This window comes from Balaenoptera musculus, chromosome 1 (genome assembly GCF_009873245.2).
Source record: "Balaenoptera musculus isolate JJ_BM4_2016_0621 chromosome 1, mBalMus1.pri.v3, whole genome shotgun sequence".
Lineage (NCBI taxonomy): Eukaryota > Metazoa > Chordata > Mammalia > Artiodactyla > Balaenopteridae > Balaenoptera > Balaenoptera musculus.
This window is the reverse complement of record NC_045785.1, coordinates 125881319-125898757: the sequence shown is the minus strand read 5'-3', so window position 1 is coordinate 125898757 and position 17439 is coordinate 125881319. Positions and strand designations below refer to the sequence as shown.

The 17439-nt window shown below is 42.2% G+C and overlaps 1 protein-coding gene across 6 annotated transcripts in view; it reads left to right on the top strand.

Moving 5' to 3' along the window:
- Nucleotides 1-17439, top strand: part of SCYL3 (SCY1 like pseudokinase 3) — a 40662-nt gene that overhangs the window by 15156 nt on the left and 8067 nt on the right. For 4 of the 6 annotated variants that reach the window (XM_036848707.1, XM_036848662.1, XM_036848670.1 and 1 more), the window contains 8 exons: nucleotides 387-572; nucleotides 2423-2536; nucleotides 4497-4553; nucleotides 5656-5758; nucleotides 6970-7081; nucleotides 9034-9111; nucleotides 11234-11373; nucleotides 12031-12215. In XM_036848707.1, the coding sequence (XP_036704602.1) occupies nucleotides 387-572; nucleotides 2423-2536; nucleotides 4497-4553; nucleotides 5656-5758; nucleotides 6970-7081; nucleotides 9034-9111; nucleotides 11234-11373; nucleotides 12031-12215 (975 nt within the window). The remainder of the gene's footprint in view (nucleotides 1-386; nucleotides 573-2422; nucleotides 2537-4496; nucleotides 4554-5655; nucleotides 5759-6969; nucleotides 7082-9033; nucleotides 9112-11233; nucleotides 11374-12030; nucleotides 12216-17439) is intronic. The other 2 variants (XM_036848696.1, XM_036848685.1) reach the window with 2 other exon arrangements.

Sequence of the window (17439 nt, the reverse complement as noted above, 5' to 3'; positions counted from 1 at the left end):
CCCCCAGTGGGTGACTCCCCTCCATAATCTATGTGTTTTTGTTTACTTTTCAGAGTTCTTAGGTAGTTGTTTTTGGCACTTTGTTAGGAGTTTATAGCAGTAATCATTGGAGATCTAGGCTCTTGGGGGGCTTACCCTCCCATAATGGAACTGGAATTCTCTGTAGAGTAATGTAAATGTTGGTAAAGTGAATACTGTCAGAGCAAGTCACGTATTCTTCTCTGCCTTTTTTGAAACTTGGGGGGGTAGGTGGGAGAGGTAGGGAGCTGGAAAAGACCTTGAATGTAAGAATACATTTTCTGACTTGACTACAATGTTAATGAAACTATAGTTAATCTTGTTTTGAGTCATTAACTTCACCAGCTCTTCTGTTTATATTTTTAAAGCACTTGAAGACACTTCGTCACCCGTGCTTGCTAAGATTTTTATCTTGCACTGTGGAAGCAGATGGTATTCATCTTGTCACTGAGCGAGTGCAGCCTCTGGAAGTGGCTTTGGAAACATTGTCTTCTGCAGAGGTCTGTGCTGGGATCTATGATATATTGCTGGCTCTTATCTTCCTTCATGACAGAGTAAGTAACCTGGACACAGTCTGCCTCACAGGCTTTCATGTAGACCAGGGGTGGGGTGGTGGGAGGAGGCTGACGCATGGGGTAGTGCTGGTGAATTACGGTATCTGTAGAAATCATAAGTTACTATTCTTATCAGAAGGCTTCCTGAGGGAAAACAGCATATAAGATGCTACAGACAGACAGGTGGTTTGGGGAACAGGCAACAAGTTCTTTGTCCCTGGGCAGTTATTTATAGAACTTTATTTCAGTTTACTATAGTCTCTCTAGTTTTCGATAAGTCTTTACATAAAAATAGCTACAGCTGGTATTTGTTATTAAGTCAAGATAAAGGTTTAGTAACATCGGTGCTGCTGATGGACCAACGTTCCTATTTGTTTTCAGGAGTTTTTTTTTTTTTTAGATTTTAAAGAAAGAAATTACCATTTCTTAGAAAGAGGCAGAGTTTTACACACCCCTTTCCATTCAAGTAGGTGGTACCAAAGAGAGAGAGCCCCTAACACTGTGGCAATGTTTGCTATGAAGGGGATAGAGTATTTTGTTTACTTCTTGTTTATTTCTTAACGGTATTATTGAGCTACTATTTGTTAATGGAATTTACATTCTAAAGTATTAAGGCCTTTGGCAGCCCCCCTCCCCCACCCCCCCAGATTTAAAAACACCAGTTGTAAGCTAGAAGCACTTGCATTTGACTCATCTTAATGTGTTTTTAAAACATTTTCTGTTATTGGGAGACAGACTCTCCAAATATCACTTTGGATTTATCATCTCTTAAAGTATGTCTAAGATTCACATAAGTAGAATTATTAATGCCCCACTGTGGAGGAATATTTTCTTTGTTGGAGAAATGCATGAATGTGGTAAAAAGTTTGAATAGTATGAGAGTGCAGATAGGGAAAAACAAGTCCCTGCCTCATCCTTGAATCCAGCACCCTACTTTCTCTCCATCGACAACCATGATGATCAGTGTGTTAGTCCAGAGATATTCCTTGTGTGTAGAAAGCAGATATCTCTGTGCTTATTCTCCTTTGCTTTTTCTCAAGCGGAAACACACCATGCATACTATTTTAAGCTTTCCTTTAAAAAATATATAACTTGGAGTGTTTTATATAAAAACGTGTACATATTTGATCTGGTGGGTAGAATATTTAAAATGCACTTATCTACTGGAATAATTTCTGGTTTGGAGAAAAACATACTTCAACCCTGTTCTCGTTTTCTTCTTCCCTCTCATTTATTTGACTGTACTATTTTTTATAGTTTTAAATTTGGCTCTTCTGTCGTCTGTGGGATATTTCTGGTGGTCCTTATCATTCCATTTTCCTCTTCTTCAGGCAGAATTTTTTTAATGCCTACTGACAAGATTTCAGGTGAAGTGGATCTGGGTTCGTGATAGAATGTAGGTGAGAAAGAATTTAGAGGAGAAAATTAATACAATAACCTATGGGAGCAAAGATAAATTGTACCTTTAAAGGCATTTGAAGCATACAATGTAGGTTAAAAAGACTTGCAAATTTATGTTTAAGGACACTTGTATCTCCTGACTCCCATGGAGATGGGGTTGTGTAATATCTGTGCAGTGGCTTTTACGTCTTTATTAACCTGCCTCACCAGGCAGGGGGAGATAAGCCTTTCTATTGTGTTTTTTCCCTTTTTTCTAACCTCATAATGTTTAAGCAGCCTCATTCAATTCGTCATTCCTTAAAGTTGTAGTTCTGTTTATTATGCCACAAGTAGGAAGACTTGCCATAATTTTTTTTTTTTTTTTTTTTTTTGGTAATGAGTACTTAGTTTTTTAAAACTTCTACTCAGAAAATTGGAGTGGCAGTCTTCTTCCTGTTCTTTTTTTCCAGGGACACCTCACACACAACAATGTCTGTTTATCATCTGTGTTTGTGAGTGAAGATGGGCACTGGAAGCTGGGAGGAATGGAAACAGTCTGTAAAGTTCCTCAGGCCACACCAGAGGTAAGCCAGGTGACAGGCCCTCTTTGTTATTCAGAATTTGATAGCATTTTGGTGTGTGGTTCTCCCCTAGGGACTTTCCTTCAATGTTAGTGTGATCTCAGATTCGGAGACTTGACTTTTTTGTCAATACTCATATTCGTAGAATTGTGGGATTTTACTCTCCAGGGGGAGACTAGGAGTCATTTATTCTTTTCTCCTCATTCTATAGTTGAGGAATCAGACTGAAAGAGGTAGAGTGGCTTGGTCAAATTTTTAATTAAATGCCCGTCCTCTGTGCTCCTGTAGTAGCCTGTACTTAATTTTCCCATTGAATGTTTAATATTGAAATTACCTTCATGTGTCTGTCTTCTTTACTAGTGGTTGAGCTTCTTGAGGGTGATAGTCTCGTATACTTATCTTTATATATCCACCTAGAATAGTGCCTGGCACATATTAGGTACATTAGAACTGTTCATTGAACAATCGTTCAAGTTGTCCAGAGTCATACGTCATGTCTGAAGAGCTGGCATCAGGAGCTGTGCATCTCAGCTCCTCCTAGTGGGCTGTATTGTTGCTGCCTGTGGTACTTCTTGAACAGTAATTTTGTCTGACAGTGATCTACATATTCCCCTCCTGGGTTGAGCAACCTTGCTATTCTCTGTTTTGTTTCCTGTTTTCACCATCTTGCATGTTGCCACTAGACTTAACTCTTTTTAAAACAGAAAAACCACTCCCATCATAATTTCCCTATTGACAGGGTGACTCCCTGACTTCCTGGCTTGGCCTAATTTCCCTTGTTCCCTTGTGTGCAGCTTCCACACGGGGGCCTTGTTGCATGTGCACCTTCAGGGGCTCTGGCTCAATTCAAATGCTCCTTCCACCACGAAGACATTCCTTTATTATTTCTGCCCCTGTTGATCACTTTCTTCTCAGAAGTCAGCTTACATCTAATTAGTATACCAGGACATAATTCTTCCTGTGGGGTTCATCCCAGATTCTTTACCATGGCATACAAGGCCCTTCACAGTCTCCTCCCCAGCCTACCTTTAGCTCCGTATACCACTCAGTTATTGAGCTACACTCCGCTTGCATCCTGTTCCACGCAGCTCAGCTGTGTTCTCATGGGTGGTCCTCCTTCACCCTCTTCTTTCTTTGTGTGCCTTCTTTCTTTCTGTTGCTGGGATGCCTTTCTTCCCCTGGGTTCTCTGCAGGATGTAAGATCGGGCTGACGCCTAGCTGAAGTCTAGATGTGGCTAAGTCTCCTCTTTATGAAGCCCTCCCCCAGGCGTTCCCTACCCAACAAGAGTAGTTCCCTCCTGGGCTTCCACGGCACTCAGCCAGCACACGCTATCGAAGTTCTTAGTTTACGTTCTAGGTTGCGAGCACCTGGTTGGGGGCGGGGATTTATTGCATTCATTTTGTATTCCTGGTGCCCTAAATGGCGCTTGGGACATATAAGCTCTTGAAAAATAATCTTTGAATCAGTGAATGAATGTACTTGTTCTGTGGATGTTGGCTTTGTCTCTGTAGTTTATAAGGTCCTCATTATATCTCATGTGACAGCAAACCTTATGATTGACTTGACTCAGTGAGCAGATTAATGATAGATTTGTTCTCCGCTAGAGAAGCCTTTTATTTGTTAGTATCTATGCAGGATGAGAAAGAAGTATTTCTAATTTCCTTGTAAGGAAATCAGTTACAGAGATGCCTCTGAACACCAGAGGGTTTCTGTTAAACCAGCTGAAGGGGAAAGGAAAGGGAACTGATAATTTATTTTCCACTAAGCCTTGTGCCATGCCAGGTACTGTGTCTACATTTTTCAGTTATCAAGATTTTAAATTTATGCATTTAATGTGTGGCATTGGTTTGAAGGTTTCATTGCTGCTGTTTCCATTGCTTTTTGCTTTTGTAACTTAATGTAAGAGATTGGTTCACCAAACATACGCTTGAATTACTTTCCTTAATTTATTTCTCTGTCTAGTTTCTAAGGAGTATTCGGTCAGTAAGGGACCCAGCATCTATCCCTCCTGAAGAGATGGTAAGAGGATACGCTTCAGATGTAATGAAGGCTTCTTTGTGTAACTGAGTATGAAACTTTAAAAAAACCTTTCCTCTGCCCACCTCTTTCTTTGCTAAGTTTATAGACGCCTCATAATTCCTCTGGCCTTGAAGGCTTCTAAGATTTATTGTATCATCACAGCAGAAAGCCTTTTTCTTGACACTCAGCTTACATTTGTTGGTCATATAGACACCCGTGATAGTGCTTAAAGATAAGAGGTACCTCAGTGAGCAGGGTTGGCGCTTCGTAGCTATTTCATGGTAAGTCTTTGTACATTATTGGAAGCCATGAGAGCTGAGGAGGCAAGATCCGAGCCCTTTTCTGTGCTTCACCCAACCAGTCATCTGCCTATCTGGCCATTAGTTGGGATTCCAAGATGTAAGGAAGAGCAATTATTAATATTATGGTGCTGGTAAAGAAAGAGTGTATTTACCAGTAAATGCAAAAGCAGCTGCTTTCTCTAAATTTGTTCTTAACCACTATAGACATTGACCCCCAAAGACATATTTAGTCTGCTTTACAGGAAATACAAACCCAACTATAAACTTAAGTATAAACCTAAGACTTGAAATAACTCAGGTTTATTCAAGTCAGTACTATGTATATATAGTAGTGTTTTTCAAACTGATGATTTGTGGGTTTTGAATCAATTTAGGGGTCCTGACCAGCATTTTAAGGGAGAAAAAGAAAGGAATAAAATAGAAAAATATCATTGGACATCTTGGGTAGTAAAGCTAAGTACTGTTTTATGAAACTTTTGTTTCTGATATGTATTTATACATGTATATGCATATGTTGATAATGATAATTATGATAATTTTTTTTCTCTGGTTTGCAGTCAAAAATATTTTTGAAAGCCACAGACATATATTCTGACCTTTTTTTCTTTTTGCCCTTGTTTGATATTATTAGTATCTTTGATAAATTCTATTCACTAATAGTTTTAAGAGCCTATAAATTTGTGTGTGGTAATATGTAGTGAGCTTTGAGTATAATGAAAATGGGAGAAAGTGCTTCAGAGAAAAGTAGAAATGGTTTGTAAAGCAGATCCTCTGGTTTTAATGGTCTTTACTGCTTTTAGTTTCCAGAATTCACAACTCTGCCAGAGTCACACGGACATGCTCGGGATGCGTATTCTTTTGGGACATTGGTGGAAAGTTTGCTCACAATCTTAAGTGAACAGGGTGAGTTGGAGTTACGCTAGTGCATCCACAGAATAAGTAGGAAAATCATCCATGGCTTGTTCTGTGTGTATTCAAAGCACTGCAGTCTTTGATCATAGTAAGGAGCTGTTGCTTACCAAGTAAGTTGTTTAGGGCAGATCCTCATAGCAGTGAGGGAAGAAGCTTTGGGTTTCTTTACTTTGCATAGTTAAAAGAATTTTAAGTAGGAAGCACTTTGAACTATGGCTATGAATATCATATGTTATTATCTTATTAATTGGTATTTATGGTCTAAAGACGATTCCTTATCAAGCCAGCCACTAAGTAAGTGAATGCTGTTATTGATGTATATGTAATGATCTGAAGAGTAGAGGAAGATTCAAAGTTTTTTATTAATTTCTAAATCAAGATTAACGTTTCTTTATCTTTATTTTTTCAAAGTCTTTTTGATTTTTTTCTTTGTGATTTCATTTACTCATACTTTTTTCTTTTGTTGGCCCTCAAAGCCCAGGCCACTGAACCCATAGGTCTCTTCTGAGCTCTCTGGCGGCATGCTTGGCAGCCTGCTTCACTCTCCTCCAGCCACGTCAGGCCTTCAGTCGTCCACCCTTTAAGTGTACTGGGGTCCATGTCCCATTAGGCCCCTTACCGGCCTATATCTCACATTGCCGCAGCTCTGACGCAGTTTCTTCTTCCCGGTTCACGCGGTGCTCTGCAGTCACAAGCACCATTCGGCTGTCAGCTCTGCGTTGTCCCAGCCTAAACACTTGAGAATTAAACCCTAAGGCGTTCTTGGTGGATGACGAACTCACTGTTCTTCACTGTGTCTAGAATGGTGGCAATTATGTACCACCCCCGAGAGAATTGAAAATATAGTCATTCAGATAACTTCCTGTGTTCTGTGGGTGAGGAGACTTGGTTGAAAAGGCCTTCAAACCTGCCGCTTATTAAACCTCCTCCTCTGGGCCTGAGCTGAGTTAAACTGACATTCGGGAAATGAGAGGGCTTCCAAGGGGAGGCACGTGAGCAGGGGCTTGGATGTGTTGGCAGGACAATTTTCTACACCTGCCAAGGAGTTTGGCTTCAGGCAAGCAGGAAGCTGTTCAGCAACAGCCAGGGCTTTGTTTGTTTGGGCTTTTACAGGTTGGTTTTTGCTCTCGTCAGTCTCCAGCTATAGAGGTCCTGAAAAGAGGGAGACGGCCTTGGAAACTAACTGTCGCTCTGGATTTCAGTTTCAGCGGATGTTCTCTCCAGCTTTCAGCAGACCTTGCACTCAACCCTGCTGAATCCCACTCCAAACTGTCGGCCAGCGCTCCACACCCTCCTGTCCCACGACTTCTTCAGGTGAGGGCGCCCGGGGTGACACGCTGGCTGCTCCCCGCCGATGCCCGCCTGCTCTCTTGCGGGTTATGCGCCAGCGCTGGGTTTTGGAGGACCAAATGACGCGGTCCCTTTCGCTGCTCTTGCTGTCCTTCATTATTAGAAGAGAGTGAATCATGTCCACCTGGGAAAACAGAGGGAGAAATCAGGTTGCCTCTCAGGTTCCTATCACAGATAGGAAGTTTTCGAACTCCTTGATTGTCATGGAGGGCCTGGGTCTAGAAACTATAGCTGGATTACTTAGGGCTTCTGAATGGGAAGAAGCTAGGCTGTGTCCAGTGGTTTACAGTTGGAAGTTAATTGAGGGACTTAATAAACATGGCCTCTCCTTTTTGCTGCCATTGTGATACGAGTCTGTTATTGTTGAATTTTACTTGGGTGGGGGGGGGTGTGTGGAAATGAGCTGATTTTTCTTCAGGCAGAAGATTGTTTTCTTTGTTTAGTGATACGTGATGGAAGAGCAAAGAAGTCAATTTAGAGGGAGGGCACAGTGTAGCTGTTAATACTGTCGCTGGATTCAGAGGTGTTTTTGAACCTCTCTTCCAGGTTAGTTTTAATTATGTGTCCTTTATTTTTTAATTTCCATGACTGCAGAACTTCTGCACAGGTTAACTCCACATTCATGACTTTTATTAGCAAAATCAATTTTATGTCAGTTGTGAAACTAAAAATCCTATGTGTTTGCAGTCGGAAAGCCTGAGAGAAACCAGAGTGAAGGGAAAACTAATATTATCCCTGGAGGGGAACAGTTACCTCTAAGGATGGGGCGGGTATATTATTAAACAAGGCAGAGAGGGTATTTTCCTTGTAGTTACAAGGGTTTTGTCACTTATGCTCCAGGGAAACTGTTCAAACCTTTCCCATTATGAGTCTTTTAACCAAGGTATTTCCATGTCTTTTTGGGTGATTCATAGTGATACTTTATTTATCTTGGTATAGAATGTCTACAAAGAAGAATCCTTTACAGTAAATAGATGCTCTCATTACTATGTGTGATAAGAGTTCTTTAGTAAGAATTGTGTATTAAACAGAGACGGGAGAGGGAAGCCAAAACCACACACCGGCTCCCTATCCCCCAAATCTGATTGTTACGTGTGAGGGGAAAGCCCTGCCAGAGGCGGCAGCAGGAGGAGGGCCAGCAGTTCCCGCTGAGGCAGCCGAGCCAATCTGATTACACTTCAGTTAAGGCATTTGTGCGTTTTCCCTGCCGCTGAGCCAGAGGGAGACAGGTGTCAATGTGAGGAGTGGAGACCCAGGAGGCCAGCTGTCCTGGCGGGGGCCGCAGGCTGCTGCTGAAGCCGCCTTTCCGGGGGCGACGTTCGCTTGGAGCTGAGTGGCCTCGGGACTCTCTGGAGACCCTGCAGGAAACTGACCACTCCTCTCACCCTCTTCCCTGCCTGGCTGCAAAAGTGACCAGACAACTACAGCAGGAGAACTGAGAAGATCCCTATGACTTGTACCAGAAATTCCTCTTTCCCCAACCCTCTTTAATAGTTTTCACCAAAGGAGACTTGAAAATCAGCAACTATTTTGTAATGGTAATACCATTTCTCCCAGGATCGTTCATGTAACCACATCCTATTACAACAAAAAGTTTTGGATGATTATGATGATGATTGAAACCGCAGTGTTTGTTAGCGTTTGTTAGCGTTTGTGTACGCACATGTGTGTGTGGTTAAGCGTGTATCCTCTTGACAGATCTCTTTGATATTCTTAAAATATTAAATTCCCTGTGGACTTGTTCCATAGTATTTGTCTTACAAGCTACTTAGTTATAATAGAATCTTCCAAGTGGCACAGGGGAATGTTTCTTTGTTGAATATTATTGTGGTGTGGTCTGTGGTTATGGCTTCAATATTTGACACGCCATCTTTAATCTGTTGTCCTGCATTTTTTTTTTTTTTTTTGGCATTTAGGAATGATTTTCTAGAAGTTGTGAATTTCTTGAAAAGTTTAACATTGAAGAGTGAAGAGGAAAAAGCTGAATTTTTCAAGTAAGTTTAGAAAATTCAGGCCTTAAAATTCCGTAACTTGGATTAAGTCCATGTAATCACTTCAGGTGTCCTAGAGAGAATGAGTCAGACATTTGTTTTCTTAAAGTTTAGTGACATTTCCTATACGTCAGGCTCTTTTCTAGGCCCTGAGATGGATAGGTCTGGTGAGGGAAACAGATACAGACTGATAACTCTTATTAAACAGTGATGGAGCTTGAGGGGGGGGTGGGGTCGTCCTGAGAACAACAGAGGATGGGGGAGAAGGAGGTTAGAGAAGAGGTATTCTAGGCAGAGGAGCAACATGAACCGGTGCACAGAGGCAAGACACAGTATGTCTTGTGCAAGGAATGATGAGCACTTGGGTCCTGCTGGAGGGCAAGGGGTGGGCACCCTTGGACGTGGCAGTTAGGAGTATTGACACTACTGGTAAGCAGTGGACTTCAGGCCTTGAAACCACCAAAAGAGTGAAAACGGGCTGTGAGATGGCTGTCTCCTCTTGGGTGGATCACTCTGTTTGCTATGGAGGGCACAGGTTTATTTCACATAAGACTTGGATCGGTTGGTAGACTGCGGTAGGCCAGGTAGTAGATGTGAGGCCTCATGTAAGGGCAGTGATGGTACAGTGAAGAAGACACCGATAAGAAATATTAAAACAGACCGACAAGCCTTAGTGATTATCACCAAAAGAGTTAGAGAATACTGGAGGAGAGAACCTTCATGCAGGGAAAATGAAGAATTTGGCATTCAGTGTGTTGGTCTGAAGTGTCTGTGGGACTTCATCTAGAGATGTACGTGGGCATTTGGGCAGATGGGTCTGAAGCTCAGGAGAGAGGTCTTAAGCTGATGAGCTAGAGGTGAATGTGAGGCTTCGTCAGCCTGTAGTTGGTGACATTGTCCCATAGAAAGTGGGTAGCATGAAAAGGACAGTGGCCCAAATGTAACCCTGGGGCACCCAACCTTGTAAGGGGGCCAGTGGGGAGGGAGTGGCTGATGAATGAGACAGAAGCAGTGGTTGGAGGAGGTTGAGAGAGAGCCAGGAATGCTGGTATTCCAAAGGAGTAGAAAATTTCAGAAAGATAGGAGCAGTCAACAGATACCTGTTCACTTAGCAGTCAGGAGAGCACTGATGACCTTGTCTTGGAGCTGTTTCAGCAGAGCGAATCAAACTGCAGTGAATTGAGAAGTGGGTGGAAGGTGAGAAAGTGGACTTTGGGTAAAATCTCCTGAAAAGCTCGGAGAAGAGGAACATAGAATTGCTAAAGAGTTGCTAATGGAGTCAAGGAAGGATTTTTTTTTTTTCTTTTTAACAAGGATGTTTTTAAGGCTGGAAGAGACTGGAGCATGTTTGTAGGCTGAGGGGACGGAGCTGGTGGGGGAGTGAGGGAGGAGTTGAAGATGCAGTTGTGTTGGGGGGCTGTCGGTGCATGGCCCTGGGGGAGAAGGGGGTGTTGGGGCAATGGCTCAGTGGGGGTGACCTTCAATAAGAGGAAGCCCTCGCATCCATGGAACCTGGAAAGGAGCCGGGAGTGAGTTTGGGTGTGGACCCGTTTGTTGATAGTGGCCGAGGGGCTTGCAGGAGATAAAGCATGGTGGGGCCTGTTTCCCGATTAAGGAGGAGGCAGGATTACCTGCTCAGGGTGATTGTATAGTGGCGTGTTACTACTGCTTACACCTGATATCTGTGTATTTCCTAAGTGCTTGTACATAGCTTGTTTTAATAAGTTGAGTAACAAAAGCTAGTATTTTGTTTACCATGGAAAGAAACTTTAGATAATGTAATATCCTACATCCTTTAAACTTGAGAAAGTACCGTTTATTGACTAAAAAGCCTCTGGCTTATTAGCGGGGAAAGAAGACACTCTTGCCATTAATGAGGGGCCGTTTGTTGAAAAAATTTTCCTAGCTTGGATTGGAGGTTGTGTATGTACTGACTAGCTGGCCTTGCCTCACACCTTCTGTGTTTTTCTTGAATACCTGGGGACTGACCTCGCTACAGTTTCTCTAGCTGCATTTCAGATTGATCACTTTGATGGAAGTGGAATAAAGCTGCATGTGTCTAAACTGTACAAGTGAGTTGATACAGTCACAGCCAATTTCCCAGGCTTTCCTTCTTTGCCCTCAGGTTCCTCCTGGACAGAGTCAGCTGCCTGTCAGAGGAATTAATAGCTTCACGGCTGGTGCCTCTTCTGCTTAATCAGTTGGTGTTTGCAGAGCCAGTAGCTGTTAAGAGCTTTCTTCCCTACCTCCTTGGCCCCAAAAAAGGTGAATTTTTTTTCAAAGTATTATTGGTAATTATGGAGTTTGGGAGTTATTAGTCCGTATTTGAGCAGTGCAAGATTATTTCATGGTAATCTGAACCACCTGGGGAGCTTTTTAAAAATTTGCCTGTGCCTGATCCACTGGTTCTGGGACAGAGCAAGGATGGGTAAATATGTATTTTGAAAGGTCCCCAAATGATTCTGATGCATGTCTCTGTTGAATAACCTACCATAACTGCTAGGAAGGAGAGGACTGTCGGCACCAACTCTTGCTGTAGCATTTAACACACTTCCTGGCTTGCGGATAAAATTGCAACAATCATATCCGTTGAATCTAGTATATGAAATTCCTCATTGATTAGATGTAAATATATAAAGAGCTGTCGACTCAGGATTCTATTAGAACATGAGGTTTCTATGTAAATAGTACATTAAGTACGATAGAGTATTTCAGAAGCACTTCTACAAGGTGGAGTGTGATTCAGACAGTTAAGCCTTGAGTAATTTGGGGTCAAAAGAAGCACTTCCCTTTGGTTTGGGACGTAAGAATTTAGAAGAGCACTTAGAACGTGTGTGAAGCTCTGGGCTCAGTTTCTGCGCCGGGCTTCGTGCTGCTTTCACCGAAATGACGAGCTGTTTTTCCCTCTGACCTGGGGAGAAGACGGTGCGAGGGGAGGAGCCCCCCGCCTGCTCTCGCCAGCGCTGTTCCAGGCGCGGGTGATCCCCGTGCTGCTGCGGCTGTTTGAGGTGCACGAGGAGCACGTGCGGACGGTGCTGCTGTCTCACCTGGAGGCCTACGTGGAGCACTTCACCCAGGAGCAGCTGAAGAAAGTCATCCTGCCCCAGGTAGGGGCGGGGCGGGGCGCCCACAGCGCTGTGCAGGGGAGGAGGCGGGGCCGGGGAGCTGGAAGGGAGGGGGGCTTTGGAGCGTCTGGGGAACAGCTGAGAAGGCCTGAGGCAGAACTTCAGTTTAAGCGCCTCCTGGGATCCAAAGGGCAGGAATTAAAGTTGCATTTCCAGGCCAGTCACACAGGCAAATCAGTTAAACTAACATATTTGGTTTTCACCTGTTTATAACCTGAAAAACTATAATAATTCTGTTTGCTAATTCTTTGGGGGAAAACGAACGAGATTCGTTTGTGGGATGCTTTGTGAACATAAACTGCAAGTGTCATAATTAAATTACTGTAAGATAATTAAATTATAACTGAGAGGAACAGGAGATGATTCCTGTCAGTGGTTTTCAGCCTGTCAGTCAGCCAACAGGGGGCCTGTTAGATTTGCCCACGCCAGGGCTCCAGGTCTGTATCGGTTTTCTGTAACTGATGTAACAAAATTACCACAAACTGCATGGCTTAAAACAAGAGAAATCTATTCTCTTATGGTTCTGGAGGCCAGAAATCCAAAATGAGGGTGTCAGCAGGGCTCCCTCTGAAGGCTCTAGGGGAGAATCCTTCCTTGCCTTCTTCCCAGCTTCTGGTAGCCCTTTAGCGTTTCTTGGCTTGTAGCTCTGTCACTCCAATTTCTGCTTCCGTTGTCACATGGCCTTTTTATAAGGACACCAGTCATTGGATTTAACCCAGTATGATGCATTTCAAGGTCACATTCTGGGTGTACATGAATTTTTGGAAGACGCTATTCAACTCAGTCAGTACAAGGTTTTAAAAGATTTTATCGGTCACGTGGTATTTTTCAAATAACTTGTTTTTCTATGAGATTAATTTATTTACAAATTATAAGGCCTGGTTTTATGCCAGTTCTTGTGCTTAGGTACTGGGGCCCTAGAGGTATGTAACACACTTCCTGCTTTCAAGGAGAGAGTAGATCGGAAATAATAGATGTTTGTTTTCTGTGTAGCAAATCACCCCAAAACTTAGTGCCTTAAAATGACAATCATTTTATTAATTCTCACGATTCTTTGGATTGATTGGGCTCAGCTTGGGGGTTCTGTTGTTCCACATGATGTCAGCTGAGGCAGCAGTCATCTGGGGCCCCATAACACATCCAGAACAGCTCCTTGGCACCTTGGAGGGGAAGGTTGAAAGGGGGGCTTACCTGGGACGTCGGGACAGCTGGGGCTCCCTCTCCATAACGTCTCAGGACGTTTCAGGGCCCCTGTTCCCCCATGTGACTTCTCCACATGATTTCCTTAGCAAGGTGGGTGGGCTTCTTACATGGCTGCCCAAGGCTACCAGAAGTGCCCAAGCAGCCTTCTTAAGGCATAGATTGGAAACTGACAACATCGCTTCTGTCACGTTCTCTTGGTTGAAGTGAGTCACAGAAGTCAGGCCAGGTTCACCGTGGGGTGGTTTTATACAAGGGCGTGGATACTGGGGGTGTGGTTCACTGGGGGCTGGCTTTAGAGCCTAGCTACCACAACATACCATTTTGTGTTTACATCTGCAGCAGTAGTTGTCACCCTACTTGTAGTTTGTGTCTGAAAATTTAGAAGAGGAATGAAGCACTCTAATTCTGAAATAGACATGCCATCACAGGTCTCAGAATTGGCACTGAGCTGAGGTCAAATAATAAGTAGATACTCAGCATATGAAAGGCAGTGAAAACTCTCAGTGGAGCTACTTCCCCTGTAGGGGAATAACTTGACTGATTTCAGGGTTCACTTTGGTAGCAGTGTGGAAGATGGACTAAGGGAGTTCAACTAGGAAGTTATTAGAATAGTCCTGCTCAGAGATGACAAGAACTGGGGAAAACATGGCGGCAATGATTAAGGGTAGAAGGGGTAGGACTCAGTTTCTCACTAGATGGGAGAGTTTTGAGGATGACTCTTGGGTTTTTGACTTTGGTGGTTTCTTGTTTTACGATTACCATATTCAGTTGATAGAATTCTAACCATGATTTAGTTTACTTGTACAGCTTTGTTTCGAGAAAGTGCCTGGTTTGTTAGCATTGGACCTGTTAGTTATTTTATTGAGTCCTGTTGGAAACCTTCATCTTGGGTATATGAGGAAACTGGACCAGAATAATGAAGCGATTAATTGGCCGAGTCATACTGAGAAGCCCTGGCAGAGCGAGGACCAGAGCCCAGCACTCCTGATAGCTTGTCTGGCTGGTGCACATGCTTTGCCTGCCACCTTCCTTACGTACGTGTTTGCCGATTCAGAGCAAAATCTCTCCCGATAGCTCCATGTGAATGTCTTAGTCGAGATTCTTCTGGTTGCAGGTAACTGAAACCCACTTAAACAAGCTAAAGCAAAAAAAAAAAAAAAAAAAAAAAAAAAGGAGAGAGAGACTTCAATCAAAGGATGTCATTCTGCCTTACATGGAAATCAAGTGCAGCTGGGACTCAGCCATATGGTCTTCATTCCGTTCCTTTCTCTTTTGACTTTTGAAGACCAGCTTTAATTATTTGGTGTACACATGGACAAACATGGTTGACCCATAGCTTCTAAGTTCATTTTAAGCAAACCTCAGAGATAACCAGTTTCTCTAAATTCCAGTTTTTGTTACCAGGAAAGAGATCAAAATTGGCTCAGTTTGGGGCAGGTGTTATATGCATCAGATATAAAGAAGGTTTCAAGGTCCTATCCTTATGGGTGTATAAAACTGAGAAGAGGCCAAGGACTGGTAACATAGCTCTTAGTGACCTAGATGAGTGTTTCTAAGTGAGCTCTGCAGAATATTGCCAGTCCATGAACTGTTTGTTATGGTTCTGCAATGAGGTGAGTACAGATATGGAAAATTAACATTTAAAACCTTTTTTTAAAAAATTGAGGTACATTATTGATATATTCGTTTCAGGTATACAGGAGAATGACTTGATATGTGTGTATATGTATATATATTGCAAATGATCACCACAATAAGCCCAGTTACCATGTGTCACCATACAGAGTTACAAAATCTTTTTCTTGTGATGACTTTTAAGAATTACTCTGTTAGCAACTTTGAAATATGCAATACAGTATTATTAACTATAGTCACCATGCTGTACATTATATCTCCATGACTTTTTAATTTTATAACAGGAAGTATGTACCTTTTGACCCTCTTCACCCATTTCATTTCCTCCCTACCTCCTCACTTCCACCTCTGGCAACCACTGATCTGTTCTCTGTATCTGTGAGCTCGTTTTTCTGTTTGTCCTCTTCCCCACCACCACACACACATATGAGTATTCGTCTTTCTCTGTCTGACTTACTTCCCTTAGCATAACATAATGCCCTCCAGGTCGATCCATGTTGTTGCAAATGGCAAGATTTTATTCTTTTTTATGGCTGAATAGTTTTCCTGTGTGGGTACTACATTTTCTTTATCCATCAATAGACACTTAAATTATTTCCATATCATGGCTATTGTAAATAATGCTGCAGTGAACATGGGAGTGCATATATCTTTTTGAGTTAGTAGTTTTTTCTTCAAAGAAATACCCAGAAGTAGAATCACTGGATGGTATGGTAGTTCTGTTTTTAATTTTTTGAGGAACCTCTGTACTGTTTTCCATAGTGGCTACACCAATATAAACTCCCACCAACAGCACACAAAGTTTCCTTTTTCTCCACATCCTCGCCATCACCTGTTGTTTCTTGTCTTTTTGATAATAGCCATTCTAACAGGTGTGTGGTGATATCTCACCGTGGTTTTGATTTGCATTTTCCTGTTGTTTAATGATGTTGAGCATCTTTTCACATACCTGGTGACCATCTTTCTGTCATCTTTGGAAAAATGTCTATTCATATCTTCAACCTATTTTTTTTTTTTTAAGACAGCTTTCCATCTTTTTTTTTTTATTTTTAATTTTTATTTTATGGCTGTGTTGGGTCTTCGTTTCTGTGCGAGGGCTTTCTCTAGTTGCGGCAAGCGGGGGCCACTCTTCATCGTGGTGCGCGGGCCTCTCACTATCGTGGCCTCTCTTGTTGCGGAGCACAGGCTCCAGACGTGCAGGCTCAGTAATTGTGGCTCACGGGCCCAGTTGCTCCACGGCATGTGGGATCTTCCCAGACCAGGGCTCGAACCCGTGTCCCCTGCATTGGCAGGCAGATTCTCAACCACTGCGCCACCAGGGAAGCCCAACCTATTTTTTTAATCAAACTGTTTTTGCTTTTGAGTTGTATGAGTTTTTTGGTATATTTTGGATATTAACCTCTTATCAGATATACAATTTGCAAATATTTTCTCCCATTCAGCAGATTACCTTTTTACTTTGTTGATGGTTTCCTTTGCTGTGCAGAAGGTTTTTAGTTTGATGTAGTCCCACTTCTTTGTTTTTTGCTTTTGTAACCTTTGCTTTTGGTGTCAGATCCAAAAACTCATCACCGAGACTGGTGTCACAGAACTTGCTGCCCATGTTTTTTTCTAGGGGCTTTATGGTTTCAGGTCTTACATTTAAGTCATTAACCCATTTTGAGTTAATTTTTGTATGTGGTATAAGATAGTGGTCCAGTTTCATTCTTTTGCATGTAACTGTCCAGTTTTCCCAACACTGTTTATTGAATAGACTGTCCTTTCCGCATTGTATATTCTTGGCTCTTTTTGTCATAAATTAATTGACCATATATTTATACGTTTATTTCTGGGCTCTCTGTTTTGTTCCATTGACCTGTGTGACTGTTTTATGCCAGTACTATACTGTTTTGATTACTATAGCTTTGTAATATGGTTTGAAATCAGGGAGTGTGATGCTTCCAGCTTTGTTCTTCTTTCTGAAGATTGCTTTGGCTCTTCAGAGTCTTTTGTGGTTTCATACAAATTTTAGGATTGTTTGTTCTATTTCTGTGAAAAATGCCATTGGAATTTTGATAGGGCTTGCATTGGATCTGTAGATTGCCTAGGGTAGTATGGGCAGTTTATTAACAGTACTAATTCTTCCAATCCATGAGCAGAGAATATCTTTCCATTTATTTATGTCTTCTTCAGTTTCTTTCATCAGTGTCCTATAGTTTTTAGTGTACAGGTCTTTCACTTCCTTGGTTAAATTTATTTCTAGGTATTTTATTCTTTGACGCAACTGTAAATGGGATTGTTTTCTTTCTCTTTCTGACAGTCCATTATTAGTGTATAGAAATGGTACAGGTTTCTTTATATTGATTGTGTATTCTCTGACTTTACTGAA